Raw genomic sequence first — 18,409 nt, forward strand, 5'->3', positions numbered from 1 at the left:
GCCCATCAAGGTTGGGATGCTCACTGGGCCTGTTCCACTGGGTATTCCCCTCCAACTTGGTGAGAGGATAATGACCCATGTCCCTAGTCCTGGCTGGTCCAAATCTGATGCTGAAAAAAATGAACCTAGTCACACCATTTGGATGCTGGACTCTTCCAGGATGCCAGATACCTCCATGGTCCAGACCAAGAAACTGCAGTGGATGAACTCAGAGCCTGCTGCACTAGCCAGCACCCAGGAGGTACCTAAATCACTGCTCCAGGAGGACCCAGGCAGCCACAACCGGAAAGAGGTCATTACTTCTCACCCTGATAACCCACAGGCCGAAGATGCTGGGCAGGCCCCCCTCACCGGGCAGATCCTCCTTACTGGACTGTACCCCCTAGATGAGCAGTGCCCCCTTACTGATCAACCTCCTCTCACTGGGCAGACCCCCCTTGCCAGAAAGCATTCTTTGACCGAGCAGGTACCCCTCACTGGGAAGCCCTCTTTTTCCAAAGAAGCCCCCATCACCAAAGAGCCCACCCTTTCAAGACAGCCCCCTACCACTGGAGAGCCTGGCCAGGCCTCCACCCAGGAATGTGAGCCCTCGGGCCTGTCTACCCATGTGGGGGTACTTCGGGTGCCCCTGGGCTCTGAGGAGACCTATGTCTATATGAATAGAGACAAGGTTGGCAACGGTAGTGCTCAAAGCTCCAGCATGCATCAGCTGACATCCTGGCAACCTGGCAGCTCCCCCAGGGCCCAGGGGGAGCAGCTTTCCCTGATCACATTTACACCTGGCACTGGAAGCAAAGTCTTGCCCATGGCAATGGTGGGCACTGAGTCCCAGAGTTCCCAGTTCAAGCTGACAGCTGAGGACATTACACAGTCATCAGTGGTTGCACACCTTGGCCTGCTCCATGGGGCCTGCTATGAGCTAGTGTCCACTACGGATTCCCTACCAGTGCGGTCCCCAGTGCTCTGCCACCATTCACTGCGTCCTTACCAGGACATGGCAGCCGTGGTGATTGATACAGGCACAGGATTCACCAAATGTGGACTGGCTGGAGAGGACCATGTCCTTAGTGTGGTACCTTCACGAGTCCAGCTGCTACAGCACCCAGCCCAGGGCCAGCCTCGGTATGCAGTGCCCGAAAACCTAGAGGGCTCCTACTCGGTTTTGAACCGAGGTGTGGTCTCTGACTGGGATGCACTAGAGGTGCTGTGGCAGCACTTGTTTTACTGCAGGCTGGGCGTGCAGCCTGAGGAGCTGGCTGTGCTCGTGGCCGACTCACCCATCTCACCACGCACCAACCGAGAAAAGGTGGCTGAAATACTCTTTGAGCGTTTCCATGTGCCAGCCATGCAGACAGTGCATCAGGCCCTGCTGGCACTTTATGCTTATGGGCGTACCACTGGGCTGGTGCTGGGCAGTGGCCACGGCACCTCCTATGTGGCACCCATCCTCACTGGGGACCTGGCCCCACTTGACACATACCGGCTGGATGTGGCTGGTGCTGACCTCACTGAATACCTGACTCAGCTGCTGCAGGTAAGTGGCCAATCACTGCCCAAAGCAAGCCTGGTCAACCAGATTAAAGAGGCCTGTTGCTATGTGGCCATGGATACGGAAGCTGAGATAGCCCGCACACAGGCCCAGGCCCGGGTGGACTTTGTGCTTCCAGATAAGCAGGTTATCACGCTGGGCTCTGAGCGCTTCTGCTGTCCCGAGGCCCTCTTCCAGCCAAATCTCTTAGGCATCAACCAGCCGGGCCTCCCACAGCTGGCCCTCCTAAGCATCAACAGGTTGGAGGCCAAGCAGCAGGAGCAGCTGCTGGCCAATGTGGTGCTAGATGGTGGCAGCACCCTGGTGAGTGGCTTCCCTGAACGCCTGAGACAGGAGCTGGGCCCTGGTGCCACAGTGCTGGGCTCTCCCCACCGTGCAGTTGCTGCCTGGCTTGGGGGCTCCATCATGGCATCCCGGAACTCCTTTCAGAGCCTTTGGCTCAGCCGCCGCGAATATGAGGAAGAGGGCCCATGGGCTATCTACAAGTACCAGCTGTGAGCACATAAAAGTTCTGGTTCTGCTTGCTTTAAGCACTGTGGCATGTTTCAGGCACAGGGTGGTGTGGGAAAAGTGGGAGTCCAGGCATGGGGTCAGGGATGGGGGCCCTGGTTCTGCACTCTGGAACTCCATGGCCCCTGGAAATCTGCCCTTTCTGGAGAGCCCCGGAGCCCCTTGGCTGGCATTGGCTCTGATCTGGCCTGACCTTTACTGCACCCCAAGGGCAACCACAGAGAGTGGCTGCTATGGGTTTTGCCCCGTTGCCCTGACGACAAGCGCAATTACCCTTGATTGCCAGCTAGTTGCCATGGCAATTTCAAACATAATGTAATAACCCACACAGCCTGGAATGAGTCACACGGTGGGGGGGGGATGGGAAGGGCAGCCCCCTCCCCTAGCTCCAGAGGGAAAGACTGCTTTCCCCCTCCCCATCTTGGGCCCTCTTCTGGGGCTTGAATCTAGCAATGTGGACAACAGCCAAGTAGTTCCAAAGATGGCCTGGGGTGTTGACCCCAAGGGAGGGTACCTATCAAAGTCAAGGCTTCTTGGGGGAGCTGGCCTGGTAATACAGGTACCTCCTAGAGTCCGAACCTTAGCTGGAGCTCTATGCTGGGTTAGGAGGGGCTTCTGTTGGCCAGCCAGGGTATGAGGGCGTGGTAGTACTGGCCTTTGGTACCCCGGGACAGGGAGTAGAGACGAGGAGGTAAATACTGGATCCTGAGTGGGAAGCCCAACCTGAGCTGGGGGATGAGGTTCTGTGAATACTGAGGCTTACATCTTTCCTGCCCCTCTGACTTTCTAGATTTGGTGGGAGCCAGAACTGTAAACTTTGGGCTCCCTTCTCCTCCCCAGCCTTCCAACCTAGGTGGCCACCCTGCAGCCAGGCAGAATACAATCCTCCTTAGGAGGGTCCTCATAAAGGCAACTAGGCAATGCCAGCTGTCTTTGCTTTTGTCCCAAACTCTGCCCTATGCTGAAGGGCCTCCCCATCCCTACAGCCCGTGGAGTGGCTAGAAGCCATGTTCCCTGACCTTGTCTGGCTTTGAATAGTGGGTGTAAGAACAAAGCTCAGCGTTGGCCAGGTCCATGCCCTGGAAGAACTGAGGATGGCATTCAGCTGGCGTTACTATCCCCTGCCTGGAGGGCAGCTGGAGATTGAAGCCAAAACATCGAAGCCAGCCCTATGCTGCATGCGCCTCCCTGTCTGGGGACTAAGGGATAAGCCATACCTCAGTCCCAGCCCTGGGTTCTTGTCTTCAGGTTGTTCTACACTAATGGCAAAGACCTGTCTATCCCCACACACATCTGAGAGCAAAGGGCTGCCCTGGTGGGGAGCCTGGAAACAGCCAATGATGTAGGTTTATCACAAACCCTCCCTGCCCCTGGGCATGGTCCAGCCCCTTCCCATGTTCTGCTCTCACAGCTTGATTCAGCCTCCACAATCCTGAGACTTGTGTCAGGCATGAAAGGGATGGACAACTCCAGGGACCAGCTACAGCATCCACACACACGTGCCAGCAAGCATGCCTGGGTGCACAAGAAATGCAGACACACGTGCCCCTGGGCACCACTGCATACACTGTGCTGTTGCCATCTCCCTTGGCATAAGAGAGCATACACACAGGCACACGTGTGCACACACAGCCTGCCACGTGCTCTCACCCACATGCACAGAGTATGCATAGAACCAAGAAGAGGTGGAGTACTGCCAGCAGCAGGCAGGGCTCTACGGAGCCACCCCTTCCCCTGCCTATAAATTCCCATTCCAGCATCTGTTTGGCTCCCATGCCTGGATAGCCATGACCCTCAGTAAAGACAGAAAATGCATGTGACATGTGTGGGGCCAGCTAGCTACATCATACAACTCAGAGACCCATTGTTTCAAGGATAGTGGGCAGATGGCAGGAAGGACTGGGTGCCAGGCCATTCATTCATTCTGCAGACATTAGCTGAGCATACTGATATGAGAAACAGGCTCTGGCCTGCAGACACCCAGCCTGCCAGGAGATTTCTACCCAGCGTGGGGTCGGTGCCATGACTGAGACCACCCAGAGCCCAGGAAGCTCAGAGGTGGCACCAACCTGGCCTGGATGAGTTGATCCCCCCCAAAAAGCCATGGAAGAATGTGAGGGACTCCTCAACATCCCCTCTGGAGGAAGATTTTGAGGGAGCTTTTTGAAGCAGTCATTTCCCAGGCTAGCCTTCCAGCCCCAGTCCCAGCCCCAACTTCTTTACTTGGACAGTCCCTCTTAGCAGCCATAGGTAGCCATGCAGCAGAGCCTCACTCAACATGGCTGAGAGTTTGGGGATGCTCCCCCAGCAAGGTCACTGGGCTCACTCAGAAGGGGAGGGTGGGCTGGAGCCTAGCTCCAGACACTGAGCAGCCTAACCTTGGCTTCCGGATGGTCCTCAGGGCTTGTGAGGGGAGTGAGGCAGGCAATGGGTGGGTCCATGTGCCTCACTGACAGGGGACAGAGAAATGGCCAAGGACTTCCTTCAGTGCTTCTTCCTAGCAGTTCTGAGCCTCCTCCCTTCAGTCATGGACCAGGCCTGGTGGGGCACCTCGGTGCCATAGTTCTTCTGGGTCCCCATATCCCAGCCAAGGCCACCTAGAGTGATGCTGCTCATAAAGTGTTTAAAGGTGATTTGATTGGGAAGAAAGGAGAATCACACCATGTCACAGGTGACTTTTATAGTTTGGGAAATTTGGTGCCACACAGGAGGAGCCTGACTGGGCCAGCCACCCTTACTGGGACTTATGATTGAGAAAGACTTTGGCCTTGCAGGAGCTGGGGGTGCGGTGGGATAGGGGGCTCTGCCACCTATCTGGGGCCCTCACAGTGTTACCCACTGACTACCTGCACACTAGGAGGGTGTTTACTGCTCCTAGCTAGGGGATGCCAGTCTGCAGGGCAGCCTGCCCTAGCAACTGCCCACATGTTTCTTCTAAGTGGGTCCTGCCCTTTGGGTCAGGTTTTGGGAGCTGGGAAAAATCTGAGTCCTTTTGTTACCTGCCAAGAGATTCATGTGCAGCTCTAGGACTCAGTATCTCCTCCACATTCTCCATTCCTCACCCCTAACATTGGGCATAGGAAGGCCCCTCGGGCCCCTGCTGCGGAGTCAGAAGTTCAGGGGTCTCAGGGAGCAGTTCAGAGCCCGATGGGAGCCAAGCAGGCCAATGCTCCTCTGCCACCCCGCGCGCACCCACCTTCGAGTGGGATTCTGGCCTCAGGCTCCGCCAGAGCCGGGGCGGGGCCGGCTGGGAGGCCCCGCCCCCAGCCCGCCCCCGGCCCGGGGTGCGAATCCGTTGCCGGCGAGCGGCTGGCGATGCAGGAGGTTCGCTAGCCGAAGCGGCTGCATCTGGCGCCGCGTCTGCCCCGCGTGCCCGGAGCGAATTCTGCCCGCCGTCCCCGGAGCCCTCGGCGCCCCGCTGAGCCCGCGATCACTTCCTCCGTGTGACCAACAGGCGCTGCAGGTGCGGGGCGGGTCGGGCTGGGGGGGGGCGCCTCCCGAACGCACGCTGGGGGGCCTTAGGGGATTCTTTCCCTGGCTTGAGGTTCGGGGTGCAGAGTGCGCGGGGGTGCCGCGAGCGCTAGGGGTTCTGGCGGGGGCAGAGCGCGCGGGCTTTGCAGATCTGGAGGACGGCGTGCGGGGTCAGGCTAAAGTTCCCCATTACCTCGGACGGTTTGGGGGTCCCGGGGAGAAGCCTCTGCAGCTCCAAATTGCGAAAACATTAACCCTCGAAGATTCGTGGTCCCCCGTGAGGGTAGGGGCCGAGGGCTGAGCCGTCCCTCTCTGTTCTCAGAGCCGCCTCCGGCCCCTCCCAACTGCCCCCGGGCCCCCTCCCTCCGGTTTAGCAGTCACTAATTTCCATGACAACGGAGAGTTCTTTATGGGCGACAACCTGGAGGGGGCTGGGCGGGGCTGCCGCGAGGTGGGGGAGGAGGCTCCTGGCCCCTGGGGACCAGCGGCCCCCCAGCCAAAATCCAGCTTCCTAGCCTTCACGTGGGGGGGCCAACCGGGGGTCCAGTGCACGGACCCACGTGCACGGTGGGGGTAGGGGCGCACACGTTCCTGCTGGGAGGTGCGGGGCTTGGTGCTCACACGTGTGCCTCCCGCATGTGTGTTGCTGTGCCAGCGGGGGCGAGCCAGCAGCACTGAGGAAGGGGGTCAGGGTGGCACCACAGTGGGGAGCAGGGCCTCTGGCTGGGGGTGGGGAGGATAGTGACAGCGCGATCTTCTGCCTTCCCCAGCTTGTATTGTCTGACAGAGACCCTGGGCTCTTGAAACCCAGCCCCCCAATAGCTCTGCCAAACTGCTTTTGTCCGCAACCCCCCCAACCCCCCCCCCCCCCCCGCAGAGACTGCTCCACCTGGTTCCTTCCTAGGGATCAAGGCCCTCTTTCCCTCACCAAAAGCTCAGAGTCTGCAGTAGTCTAGCCCCTGTTCTGCCCCTCCCTGACCCCCAGGCCCAGGTTTTGAGCCTCCAGAACTACCTTTAGAGACCTGGTACCCTCCCCCCACCCTCAGAGTTGATTCCTGCCAGCTCAAGTGACTTCTGGGCCTCAGTTTCCTCAACTGGGAAATTGGTGTCTCTACTCTGATCAGAGTCAGGCTGGTACCCAGGGTGGGGCAGGGGTCTTCCTTTAAATTTGGTGTGGACCCCCAGGTGCCCTAGGCTGGCTGTACCATCTTCTGATGGTGCTTCTCTTCAGCCCCATACCCTGGCCACCACTCACAGACAGGCAAGCCGTCCTCCACCCTGGGAGAAGACCACAGAGTTCATGATCTCTATTCAGGGAAACTGAGGCATAGGGAGGAGAGGCGCTGTACAGTTGTTATCCTGTTTCTGGGTTGCTTGTGGTGCTGTTTCTGTTCCTCCTGACACAATCTGCTGTGGGGGTGGTGGAGACAGGGGATTAAGCTATGTTAGTTACAAGAGGGACCCTGGGGACCCAAGGCCTAGAGAGGACAGCAGATGAGGGTGGGGGGGTGGGGGGGGTTGGCTGGGGATCTAGGTAGGTACAGCTGGGTCAGCTGAGAGGAGGGACTATAAAGGGAAGTAGCCAGGTCCTGGAGCCTCATTTCCATCCCCCCCCATGTTTCTGCCTTCCAACCGAAGGCTTACCTAAGGCTCTGTTGGATCTGCCTTCCCTAAGCTGCCATGATGACAGGGTGAGGCGCTGGGAAACTGTCCTGTCTGGGGGGCTGCAGTAACTGGCTTCTTCCCCACCAAGAAGCTGGCCTCTTTTTGGCTGTGCCTCCCACGCCAAGTTCAGTGTATATCTGGGGGATACAGGAGGGTGCAGTCTCAAAGGTCCAGGTACCAAGGGTAGCTCCTGGCCCAGGGCACATGGCCATGGAGGACTTAGGGCTCTCCTGGGCATCCATAGGTCCCTTCAGAACTCCTACCGGCCTCCCTTTTTCTCCCTTTGTGCCTGTGTCCCTTTTACTTTGTTGCCTCCTTGCTCCTCTTCCATCACAGGTTCTGTATTTGTCTCTGTGTGTCTCTACCCTTCTCTCTTTTTTCGTTTTTCTTTTTTATTGAGACAGGGTCTCACTCTTTTGCCCAGCTGAGAGTGCAGTGGTGTCATCATAGCTCACTGCAACCTCAAATTCCTGGGCTCAAGCCATCCTCCTGCCTCGACCTTCCAAAGTGCTAGGATTTACAGGCGTGAGCCACTGTGCCCGGCCCTATCTCTTTTTTCTAAAGTCTCAGTTTCCCCACCTCTCCTTCCTTGATGGGGGACCAGGGTCACAGAGCCTTGGGAAAGGAACCAGGTCAAAGTCTCAGGGAATTCCGGAAGAAGGGACCTGAGCAACACCTCTCCCCTCCCCCTCACCTTGTTTAAAACTTTCGTTACCATAGCAACCCTTTACTCTAGTGCCTTTCTCTGCATTTCCCCTCCTCCACCCACAGGGAAGCAGGGCCTCCAGTGGATTCTCCTTCAGAAATTCAAAGACTGGGAGCCCAGGTGCCTTAGAGGGGCCAGATGACTGCTCTTGGCTCTACCTGCATGTTGAGGGCTGAACTTTCTGGATGTAGCACTGTACTGATGCTACTCCAAGACTGGAGAGACCCTCTCCCCCATTCTCTCTCCTTAGATGGAAAGAAAATCAGCCTCAGGAACTACTGACCCTGGTTTAGCTGGAGCCTGAGGCCCCTCCCCTGACCAATTCCCTGAAGCAGTTGTATGATGGTCTAGAAGCTTTGCCCTGTCTCCTGAATGAGGTCTCCACCTTCCCTGGTCCTGTGAGTGAGGCCTCAGCTGTGAGTTAGGAGTTAGGCCAGGCTTGGTTCTGGGCATGTCCATTGCAGCAGAAAACTCAGCCCCATTCCCTGAGAGAGGAAAGTAGGAGAAAGGAGGGTGTGCCAGCAGGCTGGTGTTCACAGCTGCCACTAAATAAGGAGGTGTTGCCTACAGTCATTGGGAGGCAGCTGGAGCCCTCTTGGGCCCCTGGCAACCTCCCTAGATTTACTGCAAGCTCTAGGGCCCCACGTGGCAGGGGACTAGGGCAGCAGGAAAGTCCTGTTTGTACCTGTGAAAGGTAGGGCCTAAACCAGTATGACCCTGGTGGAGGAGGGGACAGGACCCTAATGTGGGGCCTCTGGACCTCTTGGTTCTGTCCCATTTGGGCTTTCCCTGAGCCAGATTGCCTAAAGATAGAGTAGAGCCCCTAGGGGACCTTTTATTACCAGGGTACCAACAGACAGAGGCTCCCTTAGGGTTGCCTGAGGCTCAATTCCCTGTGCCCAGTGGTCAGGTCCCGGGAGCAGGCAGTAGCTGGGGAGTGCTTGACCCTCAGGCTTCTTGAGAGCCAGCTGGAGGGCAGTGGCAGCACCAGGCTCTGTACTTCCTCCAAGCTCCCTTTGGGCAGCCCCCAGAGCACACCATTCAGTTCCTCTGCAGAGAATGGAGGGAGCCATATTTAGATGGCTACTGTGGGCTCTTGTGCCCCGCCATGGTCCCACATGGATTCGAGGTAGAGCCCATGTCCTGTTGCCGGGAGGAGAGTTCTCCACTGGTGGGTGTTGGGTTTGCACGGGGGTGAGAAATGCAGACCCTGTTCAGCCTGGCCTCCCCCTATTCTGAGAGCTGTCCCTTGTCTGCTTCCAGTTTTGGGGCCAGGGTCTTGGTTGCAGGCAGGTGCCAGGGGCTTGGTGCACACACTCACAGCCTCTCAGAGAGCAGCAGGGTAGCAGATGGTGGAGTGGGTGGGGAGGGAGGGGACCAAGGCGCTAAGTGGAAACAGGGCCCCCCTTTCTTGTCCCATCACCCTCGGGCCAGATCTGGGGGTCCAAGTGAGTACAGTTAGACTGGTGAGGAGGAGTAGTAATGACTGTCTGAGATCTGGGCAGCCATGGTAGTGGGTAGGGGAGACAGATCTGTTCCTGTCCCAGGTTTGAGGCGTACAGGACATGGCTCCAGGCTGAAGGTATTGTGAAGAGAGGCCCAGCTTTCTGTGGTGGAGTCAAACCCTAAGACCAGACCTGGGCCCCCGTGGGCATGAATGCATATGTGTAACAGAAAGCTGGGGCCAGGATCAGGGCCAGGCATACATGAAACCTGCCACCCACACCATGCTGGCAGAGCCAGGAGCTGTTGGAGTGGGGTTGGGGGTAGAGGTTGTGGAAAGTGTCTCAGAAAAGGGTCATTTTGCATCTGGCCTTGGAGCATCAGGATTGTTTTAGTCAATTTGCTGCACAACCTTATAATGTCAGAAATCACGATGAAAGAAGAGATTCAGCTATGGTCTCAGCACCTTGCTCACATGGAGGCTGCTTCACAGGGAAGCCAAGGTAGGCAGTGCTCTGGCCAGTGCCCACACGTCCTACCATTGAGTGGACACAGTTGAGCTGACGAGTCACCTGTTGTTGGACATTTAGATAGTTGCTGAATTTTTTTAATGTTATAAATAACTCTGCCATAACAAATAAGATTCTGACAGGAGGCTTTGGGGGAAGGGCTTTCCTGCCAGAGGGAAAGCAAAGCAACAGAGCTGGGACACAGGTCCCTCCCAGCCCTCCTGGGAAACCAGCTGGCTGAGGTACTACCCTCCTGCCGAGTACATGGCCCTCAGCCTCCAGCCTGGGAGGGAATGGCTGCCCATTGAAGTCTATGACAGAACGGATGCAGGCCCCCTCCCCTAGATGTCATGGTGTGCAGATGTGTGGCCGGCAATGGTGGGTGGCTGTGCCTCTGCTCTCAGCTGCGGGAATGGGATTCCAGCCACATGGTCCTCCCCAGCGGATGCAGGAGCAGGGCTGTGTCCATGGTGGCAAAGACATGCAGTCAGTGGCGATCTTCAAAGCCTCTCTTGTTTGCCTCTGCTATGCCTCACAAGATGGCTTAAGGCCTGGCTTCAAGAATGCTGATGAAATGCATTTGTATTCCCTGAGCCCAAGCAACTCAGATGAAAGAATAATGGAATTTGTTTCCTAATGCTGAGGGCAAATTTGAAAGAGAACTTCCAAGGCTGTGAATTCTGGGAAGTGGGTGGCTGACCTCTGCCTGAGAGGAAGCAAGTAGCAGCCAGGGTTGGCCATGAAGCTTGTCTGGATCCTGGTCTTTGACTCTGGCTGGCAGAGTCCCTCTTGCTAAGCTGCCTCCTCTGGGGATGGCTTCCTCCCTTCTCTACTACCCCGAGGCTGTGAGTGCCTTCAGAGAGGGGAGCATCTAGGTACCCAGGGCCCCAGCTTAGGCCCTGCATACAGCAAGTGCTAATTGGTGTGGAGGGAGAGCATGCACAGTCAGTAGAGGCAGAGAAATTTCAGTGCAGTCTCAGTTCAGAGTTTGCTGTAGCCCCAGCGTCACACTAGGAATTATGGAGGAAGACTCTAGGGTCAGGTCTGTGAAGGTCTAAAGACATTTGCCAACCCCCACCTCTGAGCAAGGGCTGTGAGTGCCTTTTTCTTTGGGTGCTAGACCAGCCCACCCAGCCCTGCAGGTGAGGATTGGGCTGTAATTGGCAGGGTTGCATGCCCATGAGACACCGTGTCCCAGGTGCAAAAAGTGCCTGGAATACACTGAACTAGCTGTATCTGGTTGGGGGCCTAATATCTGCACCTGACAGCCCAGGTCCCCTGTGGGCCCCGGCAGTGAAGCACCAGGTAGACTTGTCTTGTTCTTCCTGACCATTACCCCTGCATGCCTCCTGGCAAATTCTTCCTCTCCAAGGCCCAGTCCTAATGCTGCCTCTTCTTCAAAACTTTTCTTCACCTCTCCACCCAGATGGTGATTCTCTCTCTGAGGAATACCCCAAGCACTGTGTCTGAATGCAGTATTTACCAAAGCCACCAGAGCAATCAGAGTAAAAATTCTAACAGAAAATTAATAAACAAAGGTTATAAATCTGTCCCTATGACACACAACTCTATGCTCCAAAGAGAACTCTTATTTCCTTCAGTGTCCTTCCAGAAAAGAGTTTGTGAGTGTACACCAGTATATAAACTTTAAAAACTTTACCCAGGCTGGGCATGGTGGCTCATACCTATAGTCAGAGACCAGCTTGGGCAACATAGCAAGACCCCATCTCTAAAACATTTTTTAAAAAAATTAACTGGGCACAGTGGCATATGCCTGTAGTCCTAGCTACCAGGGAGGCTGAGGTGGGAGGATCGCTTGAGTCCTGGAGCTTGAGGCTGCAGTGAGCTATGATTGTGCCACAGCTCTCCAGCCTGAGCAACAAAGCGAGACCTGGTCTCTTATTTTTATTTTTATTTATTTATTTTTGAGGCAGAGTCTTGCTCTGTTGCTGGGGCTAGAATACTGTGGTGTCATCATAGCTCACTGCAACCTCAAACTCCTGGGCTGGAGCAATCCTCTCCTGCCTCAGCCTCCTGAGTAGCGGGGACTACAGGTGATTGCCACCATGCCTGGCTAATTTTTTGTTTCTATTTTTAGTTGCCTGGCTAATTTTTTCTATTTTTAGTAGAGACAGGGTCTCACTCTTGCTCAGGCTGGTCTTGAACTCCTGACTTCAAGCAGTCCTCCTGCCTTGGCCTCCCAGAGTGGTAGGATTACAGGCGTGGGCCACTCTGCCTGGCCAAGACTCTGTCTCTTAAGAAAAAAAAGTACCCAAATAGCAGCACCCTCTCCTCACCATTCTGTCCCTTTCTTTTTTATTTAACAATTGTCCTACAGCAGCATACTTTAATCTTTTTAATAGCTACCAAGTATTCTTTAGTATGGATGGCCCTAATTTTTTTTTTTTTTTTTGGAGACAGAGTCTTACTCTGTTGCCCGGGCTAGAGTGCTGTGGTGTCAGCCTAGCTCACAGCAACCTCAATCTCCTGGGCTCAAGCGATCTTCCTGCCTCAGCCTCCCGAGTAGCTGGAACTACAGGCATGTGCCACCATGCCCGGCTAGTTTTTTCTGTATATTTTTAGTTGTCCAGATAATTTCTTTTTATTTTTAGTAGAGATGGGGTCTCGCTCTTGCTCAGGCTGGTCTCGAACTCCTGACCTCGAGCGATCCACCCGCCTCGGCCTCCCAGAGTGCTAGGATTACAGGCATAAGCCACCGTGCCCGGCCGATGGCCCTAATTTTTATTAACATTTTGTATTGTGAAGTATAACAAAAATCTAGGTATGTGCCCCAAATTTGTAATGTACATTTTTACAAATTATTATAAAGCAAACATCTGTGTCACTACCACTCAGGTTCAGAAATAAGCCCTCTAGAATCCCCCTGTGTGTCCTTCATGACTCAATCACAACCCCACCTTTTCTCTTAGAAGGAGCCAGTATCGGACTCCTGGTACTTATTTCCTAGCTTTTCTTTACGGTTCTGTTGCTGTGTTTGTAACCCTAACCAGTATGGGTTGTTCTGCCTGTTTGAACTCTACATCAATAGACTTATACTATATGTATTCTTTTGTGTGCTTTTCACTTAACACTGCCAGATTCACTGTATGGTGGGGTATAGCTGTAGCTCTTTCATTTCCATTGCTGTATAATATTCCATTGTGTGACTCTACCTCAATACATCCTGCTAGTGGTAGATATTTGGGCTGTTTCCAGTTTTTGGCAGTTATTAATATGGCCACCATGAGCATTCTTGTTTGAGTGTCCTGTTGCACAAGTGTATGCATTTCTGTAGGGCATATATTTAGGAGTGCAATTGCTGGTTCATAGCATATGTTTGTTTGACTTTTGTGGCTTTACCAAACTGCTTTACAAAGGGGAGAGTTGCTTTCTACCAGCAGTGCTCACGTTCTTCATATCTTCATGAACACTTGGTAGCTCCAGACCTTCAGAGATAAATATCTGGTGTGTGAGTAGGGCCAGGAGTTCATCTTTGAAATAGCTGAAATTTGAAGAATTTGTTTGATAAGTCTTTTTTCAAGTATATATAATACAAAACTATTCCCTGATATGTCAGTTTAATACATTTTTCATATGTGGGGGCTGTTGTAGTTCAGGTAGCCAAGTTGAGTGGCTGGATGTACGGCCAGAAAGGCAGGAGTAGGATCTGAGCCTGCCTAACTTCTAGCCCCTCCTGGTGTGGTCTCTGCCCCTGCCTTGGCCCGAGGCAGCCCCTGTATTGTGGGAAGAAGTGGAGAGTAGTACAGCTGAGCCAGACTCCATCCTACCCACAGCTTAGAGCCTGGCAATGCCGTTTGGGTGTGTGACTCTGGGCGACAAGAAGAACTATAACCAGCCATCGGAGGTGACTGACAGATATGATTTGGGACAGGTCATCAAGACGTGAGTGCTGGGCCTGTCAGGCAAGGGTGGGTGGGCTGGTGGGCAAGGGCTGGGGAAGGGGGGTGGAAGGCAGCCCATGCTGAGGCCAGGGCTGAGTGGATACCTATTGGCTGCAGCGAGGAGTTCTGTGAAATCTTCCGGGCCAAGGACAAGACGACAGGCAAGCTACACACCTGTAAGAAGTTCCAAAAGCGGGATGGCCGCAAGGTGCGGAAGGCAGCCAAGAATGAGATAGGCATACTCAAAATGTGAGTGTGAGGCCTGGGGTCAGGGTGGTGTAGGAGTAGCAGGGAAGGGCTTAGAGGGCAGGTAGCCTCAGACATTACCAGCCTCTGGCCAGGTAATCTGCTGTGGCCGCTCTACCTACCTGAGTCTCACCCAGGGGTTCACCCAGCCCTAACTACTGGCTCCTCTCCCTGTTGCCAGGGTAAAGCATCCCAATATCCTGCAACTGGTGGATGTGTTTGTGACTCGCAAGGAGTACTTCATCTTCCTGGAGCTGTGAGTGTGGGTCTGGGGTCCAAGGATTCCCCAGTCCCCAGGGCCTTCACCTGTCCCACCCTCTGCAGCTAAGGAAAGCCCCCTTTCTGGACCCTTGTGGTCCCAGGTCCCTGTGCCTTGCCCAGCCAGCTGCCTGGTGCAGGCAGCCTGCCCAAGTGTTCCTGCCCCACCCCCGATTCTGCCCACGCCGGGCTCAGGGGCTGGTGTCCCTCAGGGCCACGGGGAGGGAGGTGTTTGACTGGATCCTGGACCAGGGCTACTACTCGGAGCGAGACACGAGCAACGTGGTACGGCAGGTCCTGGAGGCCGTGGCCTACTTGCACTCACTCAAGATCGTGCATAGGAACCTCAAGGTAAGGCCAGAGCCAGAGCCAAAGGGTCAATTGGCAGCCGGGCTAAGGCTGGAGTGAGTAGCACCTTGGGGCCTTGGTCCAGCGTCTGAGGCCCTCATAATGTCTCTGCTTACCCACATGCTATTCCTGGCTGGAGTAGCTGGAGAACCTGGTTTACTACAACCGGCTGAAGAACTCAAAGATCGTCATCAGCGACTTTCACCTGGCTAAGCTAGAGAATGGCCTCATCAAGGAGCCCTGTGGGACCCCCGAGTATCTGGGCAAGCAGGGGTGGGGCAGGGTGGGGGGCAGCCTTCAGGGAGCCTCTCTGGGCAGGGAGAAAAAGTCACCATCCTGGGAATTGGGTGTGGATGGTTCCAGATCTGGCCAGGCCTGATACTAACCAGCAGACGGACACTGTTTGTAGCCCCAGAGGTGGTAGGCCGGCAGCGGTATGGACGCCCTGTGGACTGCTGGGCCATTGGAGTCATCATGTATATCCTGTGAGTGGATGGTCAGATGAGCAGGCTTGCAGCCAGGTGGGGTAGGGACCTGTGTCTGTGGCCTTCCTGTGTGACCCTGCCCCCATGCAGGCTTTCAGGAAACCCGCCCTTCTATGAGGAGGTGGAAGAAGATGATTATGAAAACCACGATAAGAATCTCTTCCGCAAGATCTTGGCTGGTGACTATGAGTTTGACTCTCCATACTGGGATGATATTTCGCAGGCAGGTAAGGAGGTACCCAGCATGGGGGTAGGGTGCAGGGTGGTGGGGAGGCTGGCACTGCTCTCAGCTCTTTCTGCTGGATTCAGCTCCCGCCCCCTAGCCCATTCATCACCTCTAGACATTGAGATGGGTCAGCCATGCCTAGCTCCTCCCTGGCTTTGTCCCCAGCCAAAGACCTGGTCACAAGGCTGATGGAGGTGGAGCAAGACCAGCGGATCACTGCAGAAGAGGCCATCTCCCATGAATGGTGAGCATGGCCCAGGGGAGGGTGGGAGAGGCCAGGGTTCTCTTGATCTCTTTCCCCTTCATACCTAGGAACCCCCATCCTTGAGGCTTTGAGTGGGTAGGGCACTCAGAACTCAGGCCAGCCCAGAAGCTCTGCCTGGTAGTCCCCTGGCTCCCCTGGGGTAGGGCGAGGCAGAGCCTCCACAAAGGCCCATACCTCCACAATCCAGATGCACTTGCACCCTTTCCAGGATTTCTGGCAATGCTGCTTCTGATAAGAACATCAAGGATGGTGTCTGTGCCCAGATTGAAAAGAATTTTGCCAGGGCCAAGTGGAAGGTAAGACTTGGATAGCGCGTTTCTTGGACTGATCCCAAATGCTCTTTCCAACACTTACAGTTTCTTGCCTGCATCACACCCCTGCAGCCATACATGTGCTTTGCTCAGGCCATCAGGTGTGGCTATAGCCACTGTCCTTACCTTAAGTAGGAGTGCTGAGCAGCTGGGTTCTTGGCCCTGCGGTGGTCAGAGGCAGCTAGGAATACCATGGAAGGGGCTGGATTTGGCCACTTCCAAGCAATTGGTCCAGCAAGCCTCACCCTGAGCCTTTCTCCACTGTCCTCCTTTCAGAAGGCTGTCCGAGTGACCACCCTCATGAAACGGCTCCGAGCGCCAGAGCAATCTAGCACAGCTGCAGCCCAGTCTGCCTCAGCCACAGACACTGCCACCCCCGGGGCTGCAGGTGGGGCCACTGCAGCTGTGAGTGGAGCTGCTTCAGCCTCTGAGAGCAGTACTATCCCAGCCATGGAGGGTGATGCTGCTTGTGCTGCAAAGAGTGATAATGTGGCCTCTGCAGAACGTAGTACCACCCCAGCCACAGATGGCAGTGTCACCCCAGCCACCGATGGCAGTGTCACCCCAGCTACCGATGGGAGCATCACCCCAGCCACTGATGGGAGCGTCACCCCAGCCACTGACAGGAGTGCTACTCCAGCCACTGATGGGAGAGCCACACCAGCCACAGAAGAGAGCACTGTGCCCACCGCCCAAAGCAGTGCCATACCAGCCACTAAGGCAGCTGCCACCCCTGAGCTGGCTATGGCCCAGCCGGACAGCACCGCCCCAGAGGGTACCACAGGCCAGGCTCCACCCTCTAGTAAAGGGGGAGAGGCTGCTGGTTATGCCCAGGAGTCTCAGAAGGAGAAGACCAGCTGAGTTGGCAGCCTGGTGGGGGGCGGGGCACGGGAAGGAGGGTGGGAGAATGGATGAGGGGCTTCTCACTGTACATAGAGTCACTGGCATGATACCCTCACTCCCCCATGCCCCCACATCCCAGTGAGGCGCACCTGGGGGCCACGGGAGAGCAGTCTCGTCTCCTGTGTATACGTGTGTGAGTGGTGGGCAGGCCAGAAGCAGGGCCAGCCCCAGCCCCTGCATGGATTCCTTGTGGCTTTTCTGTCTTTTGCTAGCTTCACCAGTTTCTGTTCTTGTGGGATGCTGCTCTAGGGATACTCAGGGGGCCTCTACTCTCCTTCCCCTTCCTCGTGTCTCATTATTCCCCCAGGCAGGCCCTGCAGGTCCCATAACCTCCCAGGCCCTAAACTTGGGCGGCCTTGCCCTGAGAGCTGGTCCTCCAGCGAGGCCCTGTCAGTGGTCTTAGGCTCCTGCACGTGAAGGTGTGTGCCTGTGGTGTGTGGGCTGCTCTAGGAGTGTACATAGGCTCATATAGAGGATCCAGAAATCTCGGGTAATATGTTTAAGTTAAGACTGGTCACATGGGGGCACTGCTTGCTAGCGGTGGGGGTCCTCAGAAGTGGAAGAGAATGAGTAGGAGGGTAGAAGTTTCCATCTTTGTCCCTGGGAAGTCCCTCCTACAACCCTGCCCTCCTGAGTCCTGCAGTGGGTTGCCCTATACCCTGAATCTCACGAGCCTCTAAGGGAAAGGAGGAACAATTAAGATGTGGCAATGAGACCTGCGGGAGCAGATTACAGGCCCAGCACCCAGTGCCGCACCCCAGCTGGGTCCTTACCCTGGACCAAACAGGAAGGGCTGATAGTCCCTTGCTCTTCCTAGATGTCCACCCCCCACAGACTCAGCACACAAGTACTTTCTATTACAGAGGCCTGCCGCATGGCAATACTGCCATAGTCTGATTTGGGGGTTTGGTCTTTACAGCGGCAGATTTTCTGCTCTCAGTTCAACAATGAAATGGAGAGGAATCCCCTCTATTTCTATAGCTTACTTCTACCAGAGGCCCAGGTGCCTCTGAGCTATGTTGAGTTGCTTTTGCTGGGATAAGGAAGTAGAATAAGACTCCCCAGTTCCCTGAGGGAGGCTCCTGACAGGTGCCCTTTGTCAGACCCTACCATAGCCTGGACAGGCAGCCACACTGGTCCTCGCCCTTGCTCGGCACTCCATGGTGGTCCTGCCCTTCTCCCTGCATGCCTGTGGGTCTGCTCTGGTGTGTGAAGGTTGGTGGGCTAACTGTGTGCCTGCTGAACCTGGTAAATAAACATCACCCTGCAAAGCCTCTGGCCACCCTCTTGCCTTTACTTCCTCTGTCCTACTGTGGAGGAGCCCCTGGAAGGCAGTGGGGAGGGGAAAGGCTGGGAGTAGGTTCACAGGTAGTGCTCAGTGCCCTGTGGATTTCGTGGGCTGAGTGTGAGAGTGAAGACCACCCACCCCACAGCGAATTCCTTGATGGTGGTGGTGCTGGTCCTCTGGACTCTAGAAATCCATGTAGGTTTTGTGTCCTGGGTTGGGCTGAGAGCTCAACGGCTGCTGTTTTTACTCCTTTTGACCAAGAAACCTTTGTCCTGACCTGGGCATAGAGCTGGAACCCACCAAGGGTCAACCACCACAGGGAGA

At 55.3% G+C, this 18,409-nt stretch overlaps 1 protein-coding gene across 1 annotated transcript; it reads left to right on the forward strand.

Moving 5' to 3' along the window:
- The first annotated feature begins 5,311 nt into the window (after window positions 1–5,311).
- Window positions 5,312–18,079, forward strand: CAMKV (CaM kinase like vesicle associated). The gene is made up of 11 exons (XM_045530201.1): window positions 5,312–5,522; window positions 13,648–13,756; window positions 13,873–14,004; window positions 14,183–14,257; window positions 14,472–14,610; window positions 14,750–14,870; window positions 15,017–15,092; window positions 15,183–15,319; window positions 15,484–15,562; window positions 15,792–15,879; window positions 16,171–18,079. The coding sequence occupies exons 2-11, from the start codon at window positions 13,662–13,664 to the stop codon at window positions 16,753–16,755; spliced, it is 1,527 nt and encodes a 508-aa protein (XP_045386157.1). The 5' UTR covers window positions 5,312–5,522; window positions 13,648–13,661; the 3' UTR covers window positions 16,756–18,079.
- The last annotated feature ends 330 nt before the right edge of the window (window positions 18,080–18,409 follow it).

This window comes from Lemur catta, chromosome 18, assembly GCF_020740605.2.
Source record: "Lemur catta isolate mLemCat1 chromosome 18, mLemCat1.pri, whole genome shotgun sequence".
Lineage (NCBI taxonomy): Eukaryota > Metazoa > Chordata > Mammalia > Primates > Lemuridae > Lemur > Lemur catta.